At 46.2% G+C, this 24,157-nt stretch overlaps 1 protein-coding gene across 1 annotated transcript in view; it reads left to right on the top strand.

The window, feature by feature from the left end:
* WNT7A (Wnt family member 7A) overlaps positions 1-24,157 on the top strand; it is a 37,491-nt gene that overhangs the window by 10,666 nt on the left and 2,668 nt on the right. Inside the window, exon 3 of the mRNA XM_054216207.1 lies at positions 3,206-3,477. Coding sequence (XP_054072182.1) covers positions 3,206-3,477 — 272 coding nt within the window. The remainder of the gene's footprint in view (positions 1-3,205; positions 3,478-24,157) is intronic.

The following is a 24,157-nucleotide window of genomic DNA, read 5'->3' as shown; positions in this document are numbered from 1 at the left end:
GAGGGGGGATCTTATCAACGCTTATAAATACTGAAAGGGTGGGTGTCAGGAGGATGGGGCCAGGCTCTTTTCAGTGGTGCCCGGGGACAGGACAAGGGGTAACGGACACAAACTTGAGCATGGGATGTTCCACCTAAACCTGAGGAGGAACTTCTTTGCTGTGAGGGTGGCAGAGCCCTGGCACAGGCTGCCCAGAGAGGTGGGGGAGTCTCCGTCTCTGGAGACATCCCAACCCCGCCTGGACGCGTTCCTGTGCCACCTGCTCTGGGTGACCCTGCTCTGGCAGGGGGTTGGACGGGGTGATCTCCAGAGGGCCCTGCCAACCCCTGCCATTCTGTGATTCTGTGATTCTGTAAAGGAGGACCATATCAGGTCATTTCCCAAATCGTTCGTCTTTGGGAATCCAGAAGTGATGAGGTTGCACCTTTCAACCAACCCATATTTTGAGATTAGATGGACCGTGGAGGAGGACTCGCTTGGCCAGCCTGCTCTAGAGCATCAGCAGAGGCTCGGAGGAAACAAACGGCGCCTGCAAGGAGCAGCTGCCTGAGCGCACCCTGTTCAAGCAGCGTCTCCCTCTGAGGTCCTCCAGGCATTTCAACCGTCCCCTGAAATCAGAAATAGAGGAGTAGTATTCGCTATTTAAAGGCGGCAGGAAAACACATGTGCTCCTGTCATCCCGTTTGGTTACAAACCCCCTGTTGCGCTGTTCGGGTAGCTAAAGCACTGTCACAGAAGAGGCTCAACATGAACCCAGCTCCCCCCTGGCCTGTGTGCTGATGTTTCTGTGAGCCAGACAAGGGTAATGACGCTTAAAAAAGTGAATCATTTATGGAAAACGGGGACAGTTTGATGCAGACGTGACAAGCCTGTGCCACTTCATCAATACTGCACAAGTGCCAAGGTACTTCCTTACCTGGATCAATTCCTCCAGACACCTGCTTTGTTTGCCTTGTAGTCGCTGTAGTCGCCTTGTAGCTTTAAAAAGCTGCTCAACTTTCCCACCGAACAAGCCCAAGTTATAAAATAACTTAATTTGTGTCGTATATTTTATGATCAGCTTGACATTGGATTCTGGTTCTGCCTGTGCTGGTTTTATACTCTCTGCATTGCATTTTTCTCCCCTCTAAGAAGCGAAAGAGCTGCTTAGTCTTTACAACGTCGAGTATGTCAGATTGAAATGATCTCCTAGTGTTCTTTCTTCTAGATCTTGAAAACAACTTGTGCTAGATCAGAAATCACCCAACCGAAGGAAAAACAGAACCAGATACAAATTTCACATCAAAACGTTTTTTTGACGATGTCTCATTTGCTGCTTCATAGCACAGAAATCTGGCGTAATGCATCGCTCCCCTCTGAGCGGAGAAACGGGGGTTCCTTATTGTACCTTCCGCTGTTCATCAGTGCGTTGTTCATAGCGTCGGACTTAAAATAGCGAGGATATTGTTGGGGACGAGCTGGAGGAGGAACTAGAGAGGTGCCGTGGCTGGTGGATTCGCTCGGGAGTGGGACCCCACTTCACCTGCCGCCTCTGGGCTCCCCAGGGGGCCGCAGGGGCTCCGAGAGCACAACTCCACGCGCACCTAAAGCCTGAGATTCCTATCCGACATTCAGATTTTTCATAGAAAGCCACCTCTACTAAAAAGCCTCATCTGCAAAGTCCACAGTCATAACAATTCAACATACTATGATTTTTCTTTTTCGAAATAAAGGAAAACGGGAAATCCTTTTGGGAAGCCTGACGCTTGACTACAGGTTCCTCGATACACGCGGCGCACAGCAGTACCGATGGGACTATTGCCTGCGCTAATAAAAGGGCACGAAGCTGCCTCTTAACAGATTTTGATTATGTCATTTTCCTTTCCATTTCACTTCCTTGCCATAAGGAAGGGAATATTTTTCATTAAAAGAACCGCTTAGTGACAACTACAGAAATCTAGATCACGTCCGTGAAAGGGATGTCGCTGAGAATGAAGCTCTTGTAAGATTTCTTCCCCGAGTGATTATTTTTTTGAGAAATCCGATAAACAGCAGAAATGTGCTTGTTTCGTGCATAACAAACCATTGCCAGCAGCTGAGGTCTGCCAGAACTTGACTGGCGGGTGTTTGGAGAAGGGAAGCTGATCTCCCCATCTGCCCTCTCCTAATTAAGAGCCCCATTCTGATCCGATTGATGCGAGGGTACATTTTGTCGTTGGAGAAAGAAGAGCAGGGGCAAGTTCTCAGTTTGGGAGACCCAAGAATTTGCAAAGGGCTGTTCGACAGACACGGGCCGCCTCTGCAAACCTCCCTGTGATTTGTAGGGGCCTTCCCTCAGCAGAACTAGCTCCAAAAGCCTCGCAGATCCCATTGGCTCCACGCGTGGGAAGTCCACGCACCAGAACGCAAGAAAGCTTCAAGAAGATAAATTAAATCATAGATTTAAAGGAAGAAACCCCCCCCCAAACAAACAGAAGCCTGTCACTACAGCCACACTGCACAGAATAATATTGGCTTAGCCACTTCCTCGCCGCCCCCCCGTGAGGCTGCACTTTGCCTTGCTTTTGTCATGGTACCTACAACAGGCCAGGGTCGGGTTTTTTTCCATCCAGTGAGCAATTTTGAAATTAGAACCAAAACTTATTTCATTGAGTTTGCACAAATGTCTGTGTTGGAAACTTTGTGACACCTACAATGTGAAAAAAATACTCCAGTCCAGCTTAAATATTTCCAGAACAAGATTTCTAACAGATGGGTTTTTCCTGTAGAAAAATACCTTTCCGTGTGAATTAAGTTCCTAAATAAAATTCCATCTCTGAGACGATATTTCAGAAGTCGAATATGGATGCTTTAGCAATTTCACCCCCCATTCCACCTAGTTTCTTTTTTTGTGTCTTTCTTTTCGAGCTAGAGCATTTGCCACCCCAGCCTTTTGCCGTAAAAAGTTTCGTTTGACAACTTCTAATACCATCTGGAAATATATATATATATATGAAGTTGCCTAAATAATCCTGTATCTCCTACTACCTCATGGAGAGCTACCATTTTAGAGAGCGAACACCCACAAAAATCAATACTGCAAAGAGAAGAGACCTGCTTATGCCTGCAGATTTACAGCACTTCTAATAATAGCCTTCTGATGTTTGCGCTGCAGGAGCCTGCTTATCTCTTTCTAACTAATGTCACCATGTTGTATCGTGTATTTACGGCACCGTTTTCATTGCAGGTAGCAGAGAAGCAGCGTTCACGTATGCCATCATCGCTGCTGGAGTCGCACATGCCATCACGGCTGCCTGTACACAGGGCAACCTGAGTGACTGCGGCTGTGACAAGGAAAAACAAGGACAGTACCACAAAGAGGAAGGATGGAAATGGGGAGGCTGCTCCGCTGACATCAGATACGGAATAGGATTCGCCAAAGTGTTCGTGGACGCCCGGGAGATTAAGCAAAATGCAAGGACGCTCATGAACCTGCACAACAACGAGGCCGGGCGGAAGGTAAGATGTGGCCATCTCCGGGCCAGGAGCGGAGACGGGGTTAGGTCACGTACGGTGCCTGAGAACGACACCGCGCTTCCACGCTAACGTCACTTCACAGTAGACAAGTAGGCACCTTAGCAAGTTACGCAAGCTTGGTGGACCATCTGTCTGTCAAACACCTGTCTAAATGTTACTCGTTTACAGTTGTAAAGAGAAAAAAAGCAAACAAACATTTTATCTGGAAAGTCAAATGGCACTGACGATAAAAAGCTTGCCTGCTACTGGGTGGGTGAACGGGATTCTCGTCAGGTTCAGACACGAACCTCTCGCTCAGTTGAAAAGGGATCATTTTCAACCCAACCGTTCAAACCTTGCTCTTTGTGTGAGGACTACCTCCACAAGGAGAAAAACACTTGAGCAGAAAGACCACGGGCTGACTCCCTGTTACACCGTTACGTGGGTTTGGTTTATCATTTTGCGCGGCAACATTCCCACCCCCCTCCCTGTTCTTTAGGAACAGGCAGCGGGAAGCAGCTACCGCAGCGCCAGCGCCGGGGAAGGCAGGAGCTCTTCAGCTCCCAACACACGCCTTTCCCGGCGATCCCGGGCACCGACTGCCTCACATTTGCTGCCTTTGCCGTTTGCTGCCCTCGGCCAGTTTTCCGACTGTCAATGGTGGCCGTTGCAGACGCGAGACCCGACCCGATGGGTCCTCGCAGGTCAGGCGTTGCCCGGCACAGCCGGGAGCGGTGCCAATGGCGGAGCTGGTGATTCACAGCAGCTGGCAGCAGGCGGGGGATGCCCGTGTGCTCCCCACGCGGCCCGTGCAGGTACCCTCCGGCCCCCTCTCCATTCGGGAGTCACCGTTTTGCCGATCCCATCTTACAGAACGAATGTAAGTCCTCTTGGCTTTCTTCCCTCTCTCTCTCACCTTCTCCACCGTTTGCGCTCCCCTGCGTTAGCACTGAGTTTAGCATCACGTTAGTGTGACTTGGAAGCAAGCGGGAGACGGAAGTTAGGAACAGCAGTTCGTTTGTGGATACTATTTTTATTGGGGTAACTACGTGTAACTACCTCCCAGACATCTCCGCTTACGCTGGAGCCAAGCAGGTTGTGTTGAAGAAAAGCCATTTCCACCCCCCAAAAAAAGCCTAACTTTTCTTTTTTATTTAATGCTACTGTAGTAGTTTTATAGGTGAGATTGTGGTTTTACTCTGTCTAGCATCCCCGGCAGCCATGTCTGGCTCTCTAGTGCAAACACAGTACTTCAAAACACTAGCAAAATTAACACCGAATTCTGAGAATAACTCAAGGACTAGCCGTTAATATTTGTTAATCAATTCATTCAGTGTCTTTATTACTCGGCTTCTGGGTAGCATGAGGGCACATACCGAAAAGCCTGGTAAAACACCAAGGCTTTACCAAGGTACAACACCCACAGCCTGCCCCGCTGTACAAGCACAAATCCGCTGAAATAAAAAATAGCAGAGAAGTTTCACCTTGGTGGGAATGCTGCTTCCCTGAAAGGTCCGCTTTTTTATTCGGTGGCTGCCGGCAGTAAAATTCCCAAGAATTGACGCGCCGGCCTACAGAGGACTGCAAACACAGACGGAACTGGCTGCTGTCTTAGAAAACTGTTTCCATTACCAAGCTCAAAGATATAGACCAAAAAACCAGAAGCTGCATTTCTTGGATCTGTTACGACCCAGGTACGGAGCTAGGGTAGAGGAGGAGGGATGCTAGTCCTGGAGCTGGCCTCCGGGAAGGCAGAGCATTCGGCAGCCTCCCCTCGAGGACGTGAGCTCCTCGTCTTTCTCACCTGTATGTGCGCAATTTGCTCTCCTAAAAGATTCCGCCTGGAAGATCCAGCTCCGCGCGCTGTTATCTGAGAGAACAGTGGTGTGCGCTATCTCTGGCGATCGGCCATTTCTCCAGCAGGCTCAGGAACTGTTCTGATCTAGAGATATTTCTACGCTTCTTCCTGCAGCCCTTACAGAGCAAAATTACTGATCTTTGTTCGAACAAATCTCTGTTTGAAATCTTCGGAGGAAAGAAAGAGTAACGCAACTGAGAAGAGGCACGTTACTCCACCGTCCCGTAGAGAATGAATAAATGATGTTTTTGCTAGAGAGATTCCTTTCAGGCGTTGCTCTTCCGTGAAAGATCACAGTATTTAAAGACAATTGGCAGAGGGAGGCCATTACGGGTATTTGGCAAGCTAGCTCTCTCACAACCTAACCCTTTCACAACAAAGACCGTCTTGTTTTGAGGTGGTACTCTCCCTTTTGGAGCAATATGGATCTTATCAGCCTCCACACAATCTATTCTTGGTGGCTTTCCTCTGGGCTACAAATTCTTGTCTGGTTTTACTCGCCCGTGGCTAGGTTTTTGATGATATTTATGCACCTACGAGACAGACTGGCACCTACTGGGCTTCCAAAAATAAACTAGACGTTCAATCCTTATTGATTTGTTATCTGCACCTGTAGGCACCGCTACGCTGTTCAGAAGTCAGTTCCCCCCTACTTCTTTGGTCATGCAATGCGAAACTGCGCTCTGTGCTGTCCCCACTGCCCCGGGCGCCCAGGAACGGCCCGTCAAACCCTCCTTCTCTAGGATGACACCAGCTGCAGGTGATTCGGGATGCACTCTGGCAAATCGTACATACATTATTATCTAGTTGTCTTCTTAAGAATCACTGGTAAATTCATCTGCCGGGCTTACCAGGGGAACTGAGCGTAGGCAGGACTGCATGGTATATAAACCAACAGAGAACCACCAGGAAAAGCCCGACCCAGACTTTTCGGAGACCTCAATTCAAGACTTTCCACCTTCTCAGTCTTGTTTTACCTAGGCAGATGTCTGCCTGCTTCCTGCGGTGCCAACAACCGTCTCGCTGAACTTACTGAACGCATGACTCTGTCAGAGCAACAGTCAGCTCTTTCTAGAAGAAAATGAAAACTGACTGCGTCGAACGTGGAGGATTGTAGAGGTCAGAGACGGAGAACATCCACGTTCCTTTTCCTCAACAGCCTTGCTAGCGCAGTGCTTGAAAACCACCGGTGCGCACACCCAGGTGCAGTGAGAAGCGCTCCCACCGGCGACCGGCGCGCATCAAACGGTCCCAATTCCAGCTGCTCCCACGCTGCAAAACCACGGCCATGGTACCCGCAGCACGAGCAGCCGTGACGCCTCCACGGCTGGGCTGGGGCGAGTAACACTCCTCCCTACTGTTAAAGGACAGGGCTCTCACTCTCTGTTTCTCTGTCTTGGCGACAAACCACCAGGACTCGCTTTTGTAGCACGTAGCCACAACTTCAAAGTTCCCAGGCTACTTGGGAGGGAAGCGGTAGAGTTCGAAACAGGGGTCGCGTACACCCTACAAAACCGGCCCCAAGCAGCCCGAGAAGCCTCCCATCATTCAGCAAACCTATTGGAGAGCAGCTATTTCTGACCGCCAGAAACAGAGTTTAGGGTGTCTTTCCTCTTTGAATTAGTATTTCCTGAAATGCTGATTCACTGCAGGAAGAAGCAAGCAGTACAGGGAGAACAGGAGGAGAATTCATAACAGCTGGGTCAGAAAAGAGAGATAAAGCTTGAATTAATTTAAAGGCGTAATCCTGATTTGCCCTGCAAACCTTCACGAGAGGGGTTATAATTGCAAGACGGAATTGCCTGTTAGCAAATTTGTCTTCTCAGGTACAAAGTTAATTAAATTGCTGTAAGTAACACAATAACGTATGTCTGAGAGACATTTATGCTCCAGGAAATAAAAATGTTATTCTCCTAGTTATTCTGCTAAAAAATAGCAAAGTAGGTACTGAAAGGTTCTACGTATTTTGGCTGTAAACTTCTCATTCTGACAGCGTGGCAAGGTACATGACCAGATTGCTCTCTCCTCTTTTTTTTCTCTGTGACATTGAAATTCCACGAATGGCATCTTGCATCAGCGTTACATCATATTAAGTATAATGCAATATTATGAGTCATTGTTATAAATCATGGGCACAGGCTGCATTAGAAGGCTTTTGCAATTCAAGAGCACATCAAGGTGGATTTTTCTTCAGCGTTTCTCTTTGGAGGCATACCTAGGTGCACTAACTTTGCAACGTCCCTTCATCGTGAAACGTCTAGATGTGGCGCTTCAGGGCATGCTCTAGTGGCAGAGATTGTAGGCTGTTTGGTTGCACTCGATGATCTTAAAGGTCCTTTCCAACCACGAAGTTTCTATGACTCTATGATTTCTATGATCCTCTGAATGAGTAGCGTTTGGGTTTTCCCTTTGGGCTCTCAGGCTGGCGGGAGGAGCGCAGTACGTGCCCAACGGAGGGGCTGCGAATACCAAGCAAAGCCAGGAGAAACCAGGAGGTGTTTTGAAGCAGATCGTGCAATGATCACAATGGACTGTTTAGTATTTTATCCTTTAGGGAAAACGGTAATCATGTTGAAGTGCAACACCAGCATTTAGAAAGCCTGGAGTTCAGGAGTTCTCCCAAGCTATTCTGCAAAGCCCACGCTTCTGCCACTCGCCCCTTTCACTGCTAGCGCCTCTGACCTCAGGAGGAGACTGCCGCCTTATAACTTTCCTGAAGTTCTTCCAGTTCTTGCATAGTGTGCAATCACCACACCACTGCAAGAATTCAACTCTCCTCTAGGGGAGGCAGCTATTTCTGCTTCATTCAAGATACCTTTTGCTTTAACTAGCCTATTAGCCTGACCGCAAGGAGCAGCACAGAACACAAGCTCTTGCAGATGAACACCTTGAAAGGCTGCAAGCATCCAGCGTGTTGTTAGAAAAGAGGCAACACTAAGAAAAGAGACTGCCAAACAATTCTACATTTATCATTTTTCCGAATATAGGCATGGAACTCCGGAGATGTAATAGTTCTGCCTGCAGTGCAGAGGGGGTGCAGCTTGTGGGCTTGTGCCGGTACCCGAGCGGTCCGGCGGCTCCGGGTAGCAGCTCTGTTTCCAGAAGATGGTCAGAGCAGCAGATGCCAGTACCGCCTGGCAAGCGTAGTGTTAGCAGCGTACGGCTGAGGTGCCAGGAGGACACGGGACCCGTAGTGGAGCCAAAAGATTCCTTCCCACCTGCCGTCATCTGGCCCTAGGCAATCTGTGCACACAGCGCAACTGGCTAACAGGAACCAAACCCCTGTACTTCTGTATTCGGCTGTCTCTCAGCTCCATCACAAAGAATGTCTCTAATGGCACACGCGCACCAGGATAAAGCTTGTCTGTGTCTGGAGCTGCTGAAAATTACCATAGACTCCAGCGAGTCTAGGAGACCCGCTTGGAGCAGAACAGGACTGGGTGAGGCTGCCCTGATACTCCTGGCACCAGCAATCAAGCGATATTATAGTATCAGCAGCACAGCCACACGCTGCTTGGAGTTCAGAACTTAACAGTGCCCTTGCCGTTGCACTTAACATTTTCCAACGGGTTTTCAATTTTCTTTCTTTTTTTTTTTTTTTTTTTTTTTGGACACCGGCACAGAAATATCCCTGCTTTTTATATTGAGAAGCTTCTAGTTCTTAATGTTAGGGATGCTCCTTAAACACAAAGCTGATGAATGACTTCCCTCTTTACTGGCAGATCCTAACTACTGCCGAAATGATCCCTACAGCCGCCGTCCGTTCCTCATTTAGAGTGGCTTGAAGTTGGAAAGCATTTTCCAGGAGTAATGTTCCACTTCTAGTTACAAATTCCTGTGCAGGATCCTGACGAGAGGAGCACACTCGGGACTAGATGTGATGCCTCCTTGCTCAAGAGCTTGTTCCTTTACACCCAGCTCCCCTCGCTACTCCCTCAATTGGGCCTCCGCTGTCGACAATGTGTTGAGTGTGTAAAAGCAACAAGCCAAACGCTTAGCCCAACGCTGTGTCTGCAAAACAAAGCTGACGGAGCCCTTTCTGGGGCTTCTTGCCTGGTTGATAAGAGACCAGGAGAAGGCCTCCTGTGCATCCGTGCCCATAGGAAGATGGGGAGCTCAGTCTGTCGGCAGGCAGGCGCCCCTTGTTGATAGGGGCAGTCGCCGTCCTGACAGATGAGGTTACTAGCCATGTCAACGTGGAGCCTGGCAGCGGAGAATGGGGCAGCGCAGGGGCACAACTGAATAAAGCAGACAGTGACAGAGATAACCATTCTGAAAACGCCACGAGAATAATCTCCAGCCAAAGCAACACCCAGCACTTCCACTCACAAAGCAGTAGTAGTCTTAACAAATCAAAAATGCCTCTCCTTTGCTAAAATGTCACGTGACATCTAGAAAATCTGGTGTTAGGTGCACCAAATGTGCCTATGTAGAATGTCCTGGTAGCTGGCTTGCTTAATTAAGCTGTACAATATTTAGCCTAGATTAGACCAGGAAGATGGAGAAGGTTTAGGAGAACATTTGTGGCTTCTGTCTCACTGTGACTGGATGGAATATGTAAAGAACGCTTGTGACAAATCTCAAACTGACATGGCCGTCCAGGCAAAGAGAAGGAGTGTCCACCCACAGTCCTGGGTCCGGTTATAGCACGTTGCCCGAGGTAAACCCAGTCCTGTCCCACCCTACAGTTCCCGTGTTCCACAGCCCTCTTGCTCGAAGAACCTCCCTTCTCCCCAAGCGCTCCAGCCTCAGGGGCTGGCACCGCAGCCGTAGCTCAACGCAATTAGAAAAGGAGCATTCGATGCCACAGAGTCTTTCCTGGCAACCTCGTCTCCCCTGGTTTGTTGGGGGGTAGCAGGATTTCCAGAAAGGTCAAGCACTGAATTTGGGGGGAAGTCCAATTCACTGAATAGGAAAACTCCCACTGAGGTTGGTGGGACCACGGGACGCAGCTGAGCGCTTCCCAAAACCCCGTCCCTGCTGAGCGTTTGCAGCGAACAACAAGGCTCGGCTGGGCAGTTTCCTAGGTGTGAAAAAGTATATACATCCCGCGCACTCTTACAGCGTTTTGTTTGCATTTGAAAGGATCAAAGTTCTGTTTTATGGCTTTCCTACTTTTTTTAGATAATAGTCTTAAAGCAAGTCCAAACTTGACAGACAAGCTCTGCATCTTCTCAACAGCCCAGAGGAAAGATAAAGGGAGCATTAATGTTAGTCTAAATTATGAGAAGGAATTGGACTGCACAAGAACTGTAATCCGCAAGAATGAATTTTCATTCCACTCGTCCTCCACTTTCAGCTAATCAGAAATTGTGATACATGGTCCTACTTGTATTTTGGCTTTCAACTCCCTCCTATATCTTCTGTGGTTGAAAACCGAATTCCTGATTTACGCTGAAGATTAGGGAATGATAAATGCTATCACTTACCTGCAGTCGCAATTTTAGAGGATTCTGGCATTACGAGCAAAACATGCATTTCATGTATATGATTACTAGAGCTGACAATCTGTCATGCTGCTGACAAAGATAGCTGAGACTGAGGGCCAGGGTCTGTTAATAAATAACAAAGATCTCAAATTCCAAATTTAATATCATGCACCCTTTATAACTGAAATAATCGGATGCCTGCTATAACGATTAATTTGCTCAGCAAAGCCACTGGCTGGGTCACGCGTTTTTGGACATTTTCTAATTTAATTCGGTCTTCCTCTCTGGACACTTGGCAACGTTTCCCCCAGGGCGTACGCTTGTCATTCAGTACTCGGAGGGGAACATCATCTAGAGGGGAGTAGCTGCTGTCTAGATTATTCAGTTCTCCCAGTCTTCTCAGCACTTCTGGATGGAACCTTCGGTAGAGTCTTCAGCATCTCTCATGTTGCAGAACTAAAGCCCTCATTTCTAAAAAAACTTTACTGATTTGACACAAAGGCAGCTATCGCAAAGCGTAATCACTTCAAAGCAAACGCGTGCTATGTTTGGGTATCGTAAAACTTATGCTGGTCATTCAATAAGAGTTGCAAGAAAGAAAAAATATGGCACTTATTAGCCTTAGCGCTGACCTGGGAGCATGGCTGGTTTGCCTTGTATTATTTCTATTAGCCTGTCCTTTTTGATGGTTTATTGAGAAATTAAATCAGAATCCAACGTTTTTGAGCTTCGTACCTAAATTTAGGCCTAAGTTGTTGCAAAATTTTCAGAAGTAGCTGACGAGCGCCGTTCTGCTTCTCCTGTATTCCCCAGATGACATTTGTCGCGCTCCAAATTCAGGTTTCCCAACCTAAGACTGATTTCCTTGCATAAAACTAGACACTTCCGTCTCCGTATTTTAGCAAAACCCAACAGAAGACGGGCGTTGGCCAAGTTAGCAGGAAACTAATGGTTAGGCCAGGGCATTCAGTGACAACATTTTTAATACGCACACGGGCAGTGTTTATACTCGACGTAAAATTTACGCTGCATTGTGCTGGAGCCCATGCACCCCGCAGTCTCATTCGTTACACCTCTGACAAAGCGCCCCCAGTCCTTGCGTAACTCCAGGTTCGCGTGGTTGAATCTCTGCTACCACGCAGTTACAACCCAAACCTCTGGAGTCGGAGCTGACAGTAACATTCCAGGAACATTTCCAAGAGCCTGGCAATGACGAGTCAGTAACGTGAACTCAGTTACCTGGGCTAAGCAGGGACATTTGGAACAATACATAACAGGGGGTTCGGTAAAGATGAGCGTTAAACCCAGGTTTGGTTCAAATGCTTTATTAGATACTTGGTGGCAGAAAACTCTGCAGTCCTGAAGCCCTGAACACTCACCAAAAGCAATAATTGCTAGCATCTACTGTACAAATGGAACAGACTTTTGCTTTAATGGAAAGAATTTCCAGGTATTTTGAAGTAAACAATTAAAAAATCGATTAAGTGAAGAACAACCTTTTAGTCCAAGGACACGAACAAGGCCTGTTTTGGTACTGGAAGAACGTAGAATGGATCTATTAAAGGATAAGGGTTTGAGGTAATTGCAGAGAGGACGCTTGTCTCCGCATACCCAATTAGTGCCAAAAGGCATCAGTATTAATTTGCACTAGAACTGGTTACTGAAGCGACCCTGAGCCTTCTGGTACTTAGAAGTGAGCTGCACCCAACGGACGACATTTGGTTCTCTGGGACAAACTGAAGGAAGGCGTCAGTATTCACAGACCCTAAATCAGATCTAAGCCGACATCTGTTGCTAGTGCTCTGGCAACGGGTTCTCTCGGTGGTGGCTGGTGGTGGCCTGCGCTAAGGACATTAGCCTTGCCTTAAGCATACTAGATTGTATGCTAAATATAAGACCACACACAATTATCAGCCCAACCGCGTACTCCCTTACGGGGCTATTCCCACGGGAGATTTTAACTGAGTCATAGCACAAACTGTTATCTTTGGGTACATAAATCCTGCAGTCATAAAACAATTAACTATTGAGATGGCACAATAGTTAGCATGTAAATAAAGAAGTTCAATGAGGAGTCAAGAATATGTGTCCAGAAGGCTTGGATTAAGACCTCAGTTGAAATGCAAAAGCTCCAGGAAACATAACGAGTAGAGATGCTCTCCTGCAAAAGTATGTCTTACGGGCGTTGGCAAACTCTTTGTTCACAGTGCCACGTGGAGTATTTGTAGGACCTGTATCCTCCCGGTGGCCTTTTAGTTCACGGAAGTTTCTTCAGGATTTCTACCCTTTGTCATATTTGGTTGGAATTACTAAAAAGGCGCAGCCGTCACCAATGGGACACAAGAAGACAGGAAGGCAGAAGGGAGAGATACCAAGCGAGAACTTAGACTTTGTTTTCTCAGAAAATCAATCTGAGAAGTCTGGCTTGATATAGTTGCAGCAAATTTAGGTTAAAAGGTGTAATCAAAGTCTTAAAATATTTTCCAGAACATTACAGATTTAAATAACTACGCTAAGGAGTACCTTGGCATTAAGATTTTTTTTGTAATTCTATTTAACAGAATTACACTTTAATATTAAGTTCCTCTTCAAGAGAGATTTATAAAATTAGGATCTGATTAATACATTAAACGCGCTGCAGACACGCATGGCTTCTTTTATTGATGGGTGTATATATACTGGGGAAACCGGTGTTTAGAAGTTATTGTTACAGGCAACCTTCTGAACTAAAGGCCTAGAGCAATCGGTTAACCCTTTGTCAAAAACATCCGTCGATATCAGGACTCCTTTATACATGGCTTATAAAGAGGAACTATTAATGGTACCGTTGGATGTTGCTACTCAACTCGTCTGTAAGCAGTAAGCAGGTCGATCTGTTAACAAAGAGCCACCTCTGTGTCTGGTCTGGGGAGCGAGCTGGCCGAGGGGAATTACGGGCATCAACATGGTGCACCTTAAAGGTGAATTTCTGTTAATACGCGATTGCTCACCTGTAAGACAAAAGCTTCAACTATTGCTTAAAATACCTGTTAGAATGAAAAGGAAAAAATCTAATAAGCCAGGTAAGCAAGCCAGAAAGCCAAAGAGGTTTGCTTAGGCTGCGCTAGGCATTATGCATCAAATTAGGAAATTCCACTTTCTTCTGTACGGGAGGAAATTTTCATTGACAACAGGCCAGAAGATCCTTGTTAAAATTCTTGGCCTGGATAGGGGCACGCTGATATCTTGGCAGCTGCTAGGCTAGAGAGATAGGCTCTGCTGGTAGGATCTTATCTCTGATAAGTGGAAGCTATTTGAAAACATGGAAGCGTGGATCTATTGTCCCAACTGCAACTGGAGGGGGAAAACTCTTACCTATAAAACTTGATTTGAAAGTGATCTTTGTGGAATAATTATTCTCACAAGAATATTACCGTTAACACCAAAATCACGTTACTTTACGGCAATGGGAATATTTTGAATTGCAAATGCGAAGTGTGCGGAAGTACGTTCACAAAACACAATGTGTTATTGCGATCAAGTTTCTGCCTTATGATAACGAAAAGAATTGCATGCTGATTAGCTGGAGGAGTAATGGGAAATTTCTCTTCAAATGCCGAGAATAGCTCTCACTTTGCTGAGCAGCTGCCGCCTGATGTGCCAGCGTGGGGATATCCCACCCGGCACACAACCACCCTTCGCAATGGGCTTTGAAGCCTCTGCCACACTCTGGGTCTTGTTATCTCTGCAAAATAGCGCGAGCGAAGGGAGCGGAAGGGAGTTTGAGCTAGCTCAGGTGTTCTTTCCTGCTGAATAAACGCTAGGTAGGCAGAGCAGGCGACGGGTACACCTCCGGCGTCCTTTACCAAGTTGGGAGAAGTATGTTAGCTATTAGGAATGAAGCGTAAAGATGCGTCTCCGCGAATCAAACGAAGATACCTGGTACTTCTTTCTAGACCAAAGGCGTTAAGGAAGAAGCTCAGCTAAGAAATATCGTGGTTTTAGAAAGGCAGTACTGAAAAATTAGTGTAGAAGTACTTTGAAATCACCTGAAAAGCTTGATAGAAAAGAAAAACATCCTTTGTTTACTAAAACTGCTGGCTTGGAGAACTAAAATTTATGTAAGTTTTTCAGCATGAGAAATATGCCTTGCTACTCTTATTTGCCGAGTACCGAAGGGTTAACTCTCACAGTTTGGTATGCAACTAAATGAACCTATAATTAACTGTGTGCGGCTATTGGTTAAAAATGTTTGGAAGCAATATGAAGTGATATTATTTTGCAACTAGTACTCCTGCCAGTACCTGGCTTTATTAGTTTAGCACAAGAGGTGTTTTCTGATGAGTTGTCTGGAACAAGCAAGACCGTTATTTTGGTTTCTATCACTCTTTGGAAACTTTTCTCTCGACAGCTTAAGCATTTGTCAAAATCCTCGACCTGGTTGCTCCCAATTCTTTTCTATACAACGCCAGCACCACTTCATTTGAGTGCTTCACTACCGGCGGGGAGAGTTACACGGAAGATGAAGTTTAGTGGGAATGAATCAACCCTGCACCATTCCTCTCTCTGTGTACATTAGCTGTGACGAGGATGAATTCCAGTTGTGTCATTTCCTGTTTTTCCTATGGTTTTTTACATGACGAATGACTCAGGCTCCGTGACATAGCCCGAAGTGACGGGCAGCAATGATATCCCTGCCTGAATAACCCCCAAGACTTTAACTCGTTGTGTTTCTAAACCGAGGAGCGTAAATAAGTTTTAGTTTATCTAATCTGGGAGTACTTCCCGTTTCTTCAGAAACGGCATGCTAAAAGAGAAACTATAAGCACAACTTCTTTCTTTCTTTTTAAAAAAGAAACCACTCCATCCTCCATCTTAATAATAGCTTGATGCATTGACATTTAGAAGCCCAGAGAATGGATGATGATCACTGTCCCAAGGTCAAAACTAAAACCAGACATGCTGGACGCAGGATGCTAGAAGAATTATATTGACTTCAAAGAGGTCCAGGCCGGCAGACATCGCTCACTTAAGATTTCATTGACTTCGTTACTCTGATCCGTACGCTGACCGCAGGGCTGAGCTCCCAGAATGAAGTAGGGATTAGGGAAAACGGCGTTTTTAACAATGGAGATTCCTCATCTTTTTAATACACAGCAAAATACTGCACAGAAGAGGAGGCTGAGAGGAGACCTTATCACCCTCTACAACCACCTGAAAGGAGGTTGTAGAGAGGTGGGGGCTGACCTCTTCTCCCTGGTGACAAGTGATAGGACTAGAGGAAACGGGTTCAAGTTACGTCAGGGGAGGTTTAGATTGGATATTAGGAAACATTTTTTCACTGAAAAGGTTATTAAACATTGGAACAGGCTGCCCAGGGAGGTGGTGGATTCACCATCCCTGGAGGTGTTTAAAAAAAGGGTAGATGGGGCACTTAGGGACATGGTTTAGAAGTGGCTTTTGTCAGGGCAGGTTAAAGGTTGGACCCGATGATCTTAAAGGTCCCTTCCAACCTCAGCAATTCTATGATTCTATGATTTTAGAGAGGCCTGTTTTAGAAGCGTCGGTATTTTGGAGTGCCTTTTAATTTGTGACCAGAATGCAAGGAAAGTAGATAACGATCTAAGAGCAAACGTTAGGTTGGTAACACGTCCAAATCCAGAAAAACTGCTGCCTCATTTTCTTTGTACATTGTCTCAGCGTCAGTGAACGCCACGTTGTTTCTTCATTTTCAAAACTCCTCGATCATCATCTTTTATTAGCTTCTGGCATGAACCTGCTACCCTGTATCTTTTTGGAGAGGAAGATACGTACTGTAGAAAACTTATGGAGTGATAGGAGGCTGAACTAGATAATACAACCAACAAGTCTGTCGGTAATTCTGTAACGCCCTCCCCCTTTCCAGTCTATTTTAGCTTCGTTGTACAAAGCGCCCAGGTAGGCCAGACAACAAGACTATTCAGTATTTCACAAGCTAAAATCCATCATATCCACAGTGTCAGTTTTGCTCGGACAGCAGCAAATAACGATCCTAGATAAATTTTCCCTTAATCTCCCAATCCCATTTCGGTAAGGGGCTAGGAAATCACACTTTCACTTAAACAAATACAGAATATAAAATAACATGTTGAATGGCTTTAAGACAATTCAGCTATATTCCAATAATATTGGATGGAAGCACATTAAAAGGAACCAGATTTTTTTCAGAACTATTTTTCCCGAGCTCTTTTTCATGACTGATCTTGAAACTTCCTATACGATGACACTTACTTGGCACTGCAGTGAGCCAGCCTAATCTAGGTGATAATGGGTCTCCCAAGAGTTATTTTTTTAAAAACAAGTAGTTCGTCAAACACATTGACAGTTATGTTTTCAAATTATTTCCATTTTTTTTTTTCCTGTTAAAATATTTGCCTTACTTTCAAATAGAAAAATCCACAAAAAGAAAACCCATCTGTCTTACGGACAGGCGGCCCGAGAGGCCATCGCGGCAGTAACCCCCCAACAAACTCTCAAGCCAACTTTTCCGTACTGAGCTTTTGTCGCTAGCCACTCAGAAAACAAAAAGCCCCACACCAGGAACCCCCCGTCCCACAGCCTATTTGCCAACAGACAGTGGGAACATCCCACTTTCAGTCTATTTCCTGATACAAAATTTACCTAAGCATTTAGTTTGGTAATTTGTAGTTGAGAAAAAACTTTTATAACAGGATTTCCTGCCAAGAGAAGGAAGGGCGGGTAAGAAGGCTGAGTAGTTGATATTACACAGAAAACTTTGTCACCAACCACATCCCTTAAGAGTATGGGAAACTCAACCTGAAGCTTGCAGTTCCAGCTCGTGAATTAATGGTTTCGATTTACATTTTGATGACTGGAGAGAGAGAGACGAGGGTGCAGGTACTTTCTCTCTGGGGAAAACTGGAATGTGTTCAGGAGAGACGTAAAAAGGCAAGGAATCTCACAGACTAGCTTGCGGCTGTTATCAGATATGATGGAAAAGGGAGGGGGTGAGGGAGAAGAGAATACCTGGCATGAGACCTGCTCCGGGGAGGGACGGTCTGACGTGGCAGTGCGGATTTCTGCGTGTATCATTCCTCTCAAATCCGTATCGGATTTTACTGAGCTATTAGCATCAGGTGTTGCCACATCACGCCCACTATCTCTGCAAGCAGTATCTTGATGAAGATAAATAAAAACTTAAGAACCTTATTTGACTTTCATGGCCCATGATTAGATTTGCAGAGCTGTCAGAGAAAAATAGTGAGGAATGAGCAAGCAAGATACAGACTCTGAGCCACGTCCATGGAATCCACTTTCAGAGCTACTTTTGCAAAACCGAGAAGGTTTTGGCAGAATTTTATTCCGAGGAGCAGCTACGGCGGGATAGAAGGTGTTCTCCTAGAAGGATCCCTCGGTGACAGAGGGCTGAAGGATTATGACAGCTTGTTTTATTTCACCGAGCAGTTCCTACAGTTTGAAAAAAGGCAAAGGCCATACCTTATGGTTTGATTTGAGAAGGGCATGACTAGGTTGTGTGAGAATCGGTCTCGTTAAATCTCTTTTTTTTTTTTTTAAAAACAGCGATGTCTTTTTCATCCTAAATCCAACTATTCTTCAAAAATAACAATTACGGAAAATCATCCTGTGACATTTATTTCCTACAGCTTTTTCGCCTTTTGGTCCCCGCAGTGGTGGGAAATTGATTTAGTACACGGCAAGTCACGAAGGTTATCAGAAGAGCAAGAAAAATATGTAGGAGAAAACATTTTTTGCTGCATTCCTCTCAGCTCTTACTGGCCTTGCTCTCAGACTTGTGTGTTCGTTTGCTGTTCTGCACAGTGCTGGGCATTGAACGAAGGGCACTAGGTCTTCTCTCCTCTAATTCACACAACGCAACTTCCCCAGGGAAAGAGAAGAACATCGCATTCAGTTTGCGTGGGCTGACCACAGCGCGCGAGAGCTGCGACCGCACGGAAAGACGAACTGATATTTTTTTCTTTATTCATTTGATTGTGGAAAATCGAAGCTGCATTTAGAAAGGAATCGCTGCATATGGTCAGCTTTGTTATGAAGCTGAAGTAAAGGGTAACTAATATTTCAGGGCGGAAAGTGTAAAAAGTATCAGGGAACTCCGTAACGTGCATGTAAGAAATATAAGGAACCTCCTGCTTTGCGGTGACATACAGAAAAGTCAGAAAGAGTACACAAAAGGTTAAACTCACGAGAGCGCAAAATCTCTGAAGTCCTCATTTTTATGTGTAAAATGAGTTAGAATGTGGAAAAAGTGTTTCTGCTCTTTAAAATCAGATATCCGCTACCGAAGGTGGATGGTGGTATCGGGAAATACCACCCATCTGTGATGTTTCCAGTATTATGTCATTTGTCAGCATTCTCTTGCCTGTCTTCATAATTAGCCCTCAGACCAGCATGTTGCCTGATTTTCTTTAGACATCTATTCCGAGGAAAGGGCGGTGGGGATTTGATTGATGTAGGTTACATGCTGTGGTGATTTCCCAGCCATTTTTTATTCGAAACAAAAAATTTCTTGTAAGGAGAAAAGTAGCTCAACCTGCCCGGAGTAGCGGGGGCTAGTCATTGCTCACAGTGTTCCGCGTACCGAATTTGTTCGGTACCGACTTCAGATATGACTCTTTTGCACAGATTTACTCAACAAAAACATGAGGCAAAAACCTATCTTTTGGCCCAATAAGGTCTTCAAAATATGTTCAACTGAAACAGGAAAGACGGTCTGCAATGAGTCACCCTTAATAGGGGACACAACCAGTTCCAAACCCACCGGCGGTCAGTTTGCCATAGGATATCAATGCAAGAGATGTTACGTTTCTACGGAACGTGTTTTCCAGCAGCTCAGTTAGTGAACATCCAATGACGGGAAATAACCTCTTCTGTTTAAATATGCCTTTGCTAACTTTAAACTTGCACTTGGGTACTTTTTATTACGCTCTTTCTCCCAGTTCTTAAAGATTTCATAGGGTTTGTCTTTAACAGCGGAGTTTCTTCTTTTATGCTCTCTCCTGCTCGTTTTTGTTTTCTAGTGAAAAAGCACCAAATATTATTGCCACTTCCCTCAAGTTCCAGAGCTCTGGTGTTAAGACAGTCCTACTAGTTACTTAAACAGTAGCGTCTTTTTGAGATCACTGTCGCACTTGAATAAAACAAGTGGCGGAGTCATTTCACAGTCATTTTAACTAGACATAGACCTTTAGCTGCTTGTCAAATCCATCTCACGTCCACTGCCCTCTGCAATGCCCGGCCTCACTCCACGCCTCGCTGCCGGTTGCACTAGCTATGGTTTGGTTCTCAAATAAGTTCATTTGTTGAAAGACTAAATATGACATAGCCTCATTATATTAGCTTAAAACAATATTTTTACTTAATGAATCCTTCTTCTCCTTCTTCACAAGCAAAACCCACCATTCTAACACCATTCCTGAAGTTTGCGGAGCTTTGTCTTCCAGCTACAATTGCCTCTTAAAGTAGCCGAAATCATAAATCCTCCTCTGCCGCAAGCTGAAAGGGGCAGGTTTGCATCTGTCCATGGGCCTCTCCAGCCCACAGAAATGCTGTGACCGCTCTCCAAGCCCTGCTGTGCTCTTCTCCGGAGTGAAAAAAAAAAAAAAAAAATCCCTCCTGTTTTGCCAATAGTTGTGTTTTCTTTGACCTACAGTGCGAGTATATGTGCAGGCACTTGTAGGAGACAGGTATTTCCTGACCCAGATGATCTGGTGTCAGACAAAATTAGGAGAGATTATGGCCTTGCCGGGGTAGGAATCAGTGTCTGTTGTCTCACTAATTGCATCCGCTTCGCAGGTAGACTGGAGCCTGAGCTATTTCTGATGGTGCAGCCCAGGGTCCCTGGCCTCAGGCCGCCCGGTGTTGGGAGCGTACTGACTGGGAGGCAGGACTGCCTTTCCACGGGAAATCCCACTGCTGTAAGGGAATGCACCGGAGGTGCGATGGTCGCTGTATTTCACGTTGTAAGTCCTTCAGGACAGCTTTGGCATTGAGTGTTTTAGTGTTCTGGTGACCAAACCCAGGGCTGTGCCATACCTGACCCCACGTAAGTGGGCACGTGGGCTCCCAGACTGCGTTTGGGAAAGTCAGCTGGCTTCAGATGCTGGAAGCCCAGGGAGGTACAGACCACTGACTAACTCGGCTAACAGAGACACTGAGCCGAGACAAACCACTGCACTAGGGAGACCAGAGTTTCTGAGCACACCAGCCGCACAACAACCTCTCCGTCTGCCCGGACCCGAGCAACCGTCCCACCTCCAACGCGCCTGCAGGGCAGCAACAGCCGCTCCAGTCGCGCCAGCCGGCCCTTTCTGCTGGTTTCGCGGGAAACCAGGACCGTGGGCTCAGGCGGGGTCCCACCACCAGGCGCCCTGCCCGCTGCAGGACCACAGCGCTGGCACCAGCCCAGGCAGCTCCTGGGCTGCAGGGTTCTCCTGAGCTACAGCTTGCCACCCTCGCATGACGCACCCTACGCATTCTCTGCAAAACTAAAGGCGAAGAAAAAACATGTTAAGTTCCTTATGGCAGTGCCCAAAGGTACTATATCTGAAGATAACATCAATGGAGAGAGCCAGCGCGAGTTCGCTTCACACAAACTATTTCCCAGAGGCTAATGGCAAGGGGGAGAGGGAGAGAGAAAAACAAGTACTGACAGTTTACTGTAGGAGCTCAAAGAAAAAGTGGACAAAGCTAAAAGAACTCCAGCTCTTTGTTCGCATTTAATCCAGTTCAGAGCATTCACTGGTGCATACAGATTTACTTTCCATGACTGACGGAGCTGGATATGGTCATTTGGTAAGAAACAGAGGATCTAGGATTTAAATTTTGTGCCCTTCAGGCTCTTAACGTCTTAGGAAAAGTCAGTCTATAACATACAGAAAGTTTCAATCTAATGTAAAAAGTGTGAGCCGCTGGCTAATACCTTCAAAGAAACAAATCCTGATCTTGAAAGGTGAAGAACACTTTCTGTTTTTAACACAGACCGAGTTTTTAAGGGGTAGAGCACTTATTTCAGCTCATGGAAACCAAGGGAAAGACAGAGGACTCCTGCCCCTACCCAGGGAATCCCCTATTTTATTTTCTTCCTTCTCTTTTCGATTCTCTTCTTGAATTTAGAAAGGCACTGATTTATCAGAGGCTACTAGAATAATGCAACGGTATTAAAATACCACTGTCCACATATTTTAATGCAAAACAAACAGGCCAAGCACCTGATATCACAGTACAATGAAACTATCAAATCACCATTGCAGGCTTTTGCTTTTGCCGAGGACAGACAGTTCAAGCTACAGGTAGCCCATTTTCGAAAAGCTATAGAGTCAATTCGTCTCTGGCTGAATTTGCAGAACACCGCGCCGAAAGCCAGCGCCCGCGAGGAGGATATATAGATACCAGGGGAGAACCAACAAAAGGGTTTGTGAGCGAACGGTGGAGAGGCTGGGCTAGAAAAGGCGGGACGGGAAGGGAAAGTTCAGTTGCAGTGTGCGGTGGACCCAAATTAGGCAGACGCGTTGGAGCGATTTTAGCAGAGCGCATCGGAAACGCCACCCCCTACAAGTGCGAAGAGAAAAGGGAGGGTTAGCCAGTAAATCTTAGGAAGTGCTATCTACAGAAAAAATGAGACCAGCATTAACAGACAAAGCTCTTTCTCATCCCTCTGCCTCCTCTGTCCCCCTCCAAGCAGTTTTGGTCATCTAAGAAGCACCCCTAGAATTTGGGCTCAACCAGGATTGCTCAAACTTCTCACGTTCAGACAAAACCAGACCTTTTTATCCTAACTGCTCCTGCCCAGCCTTAGCGGAGACCAGAAAACCAGAAGCTCGTTCTGGTTGGCATCGTGTCACCCGGGGCAGGAGACCAGCACAGGACACGAGGCCACCCTCTTGCTAAACTGCTCCAGCCACTTGCTCAGCTCTTTCCAGTGGAGCTGCTCACGCTCTCAGAGGTCGCTGGCTGCAAATGGGATGTTAATGAAATAAACCAAAGGGCAATTTAGGCTATTCAACTACACTGCAGGAATAAAAAAAGCCCTACCTGGATAGATGACACTAAGCCATGATGTATTTTGTATAAATGTTTCAAGTCAATTTGGCGGATCCTGATGGAAGGCGAGTTAGAAGAATTTTGTTGCAAGTTTGAACATCGTACCAGGATACAAGGCCAGCTACTTGAACAAGGGCAGGGGTTGAATTAAGGCTGAGAAACGTATCCCTGGCTAGTTTCAAATTAAAAAAGAGAGCTTTTAAAAAGGTACAAATGAGGCTAAAGGAATTTATGTTATTTTTCCGGTTCTGCGCTATAACTCCTTTTCAGTCTCCTCATCTGTCTTCTAAGGGTACTACCTTATGAATGAGTGAGCAATAAAAGAAGTATGCAGTGGCTGAGAGGGAAACTCAAGATAACAAGATAATGCAAATCGTAAGCCAAAGCTTGAGCAGAACTGCAAGTTAAGATGTAGATCTGAATATAAAAGTTTCTCACATCTGGGTTGTGAGGCAGTCATTAGATAGCGTGCCTGAAAACCTAGTTTAAAAACAGTAGCATAAAAGGCGACCTAATATATGCCGAGTCAAAATCAAAACCTCGGCCCTGTACTTTCTAGGGGTTTTAATCCTGTTCTCAGACCACACGTGCTGACCCTTCACTCGTAGACTAAAATAAAGATAAAGCTATTTCGATGCCTTTGAAATAACTGACTGCGAAGGGGCAGATGAAGAACGCCGAGTAAAGATGCGGCTACAAACTCTCCTGAGGTTGGGCAACAGCGATTACTGTGCCTGGGTGACACGGGAAGAGCCCCAAGACCAAAAGGTACGAGAATGATAAGCTGCTACGTGCAGTCTTTAAATTACTTGTTTTGAGGCTGCCAAGGAGAGGACGGAGCTATGCCGGCCGGTGTTAGCGCACTGCTTATCTGCTGGCTCCACAACCCAGGATGGGCGCTTTCTCCTTGCCACCCCCAGCTGACACTGAGCTTTTAGACTCCAGGTCCCAACACACACGTCTGGCCTCCAGCTGGACTCGGTCCCTTCAGCGCAGGCTGCCATCGTCAGCAGCAGCCGGTGACGCTGTCTGCGTGGTAAGTCTTCCAAACATCCAAAACCGAAGGGCCATGGTGGGGGGGGGGGGGGTATAGCAAAGGGTTAATTCCAATTTCCCTACCGCTGACCTCCGTCCAGGCTGCCCAGGTTCGGAGCTGCACGGATCAGCTGGGGTTTCTCAGGGGAAAAATTATGTGGCCACTCCCTGAACCCAGATAATCCCTCTGGGCTGTGCCTTCCACTGCTGGTATCTGCCGGGTTAGGCAGAATTTAATCATCAAAATTACTCTGTTCTCTTTCAAGCAAAGACCAGGGGGAAATTAATTGCTGGAATTAGGTAC

This window comes from Rissa tridactyla, chromosome 10, assembly GCF_028500815.1.
Source record: "Rissa tridactyla isolate bRisTri1 chromosome 10, bRisTri1.patW.cur.20221130, whole genome shotgun sequence".
Classification (NCBI taxonomy): Eukaryota; Metazoa; Chordata; class Aves; order Charadriiformes; family Laridae; genus Rissa; species Rissa tridactyla.
The sequence above is the reverse complement of the archived record's forward strand: the minus strand, read 5'-3'. Positions and strand labels throughout refer to the sequence as shown.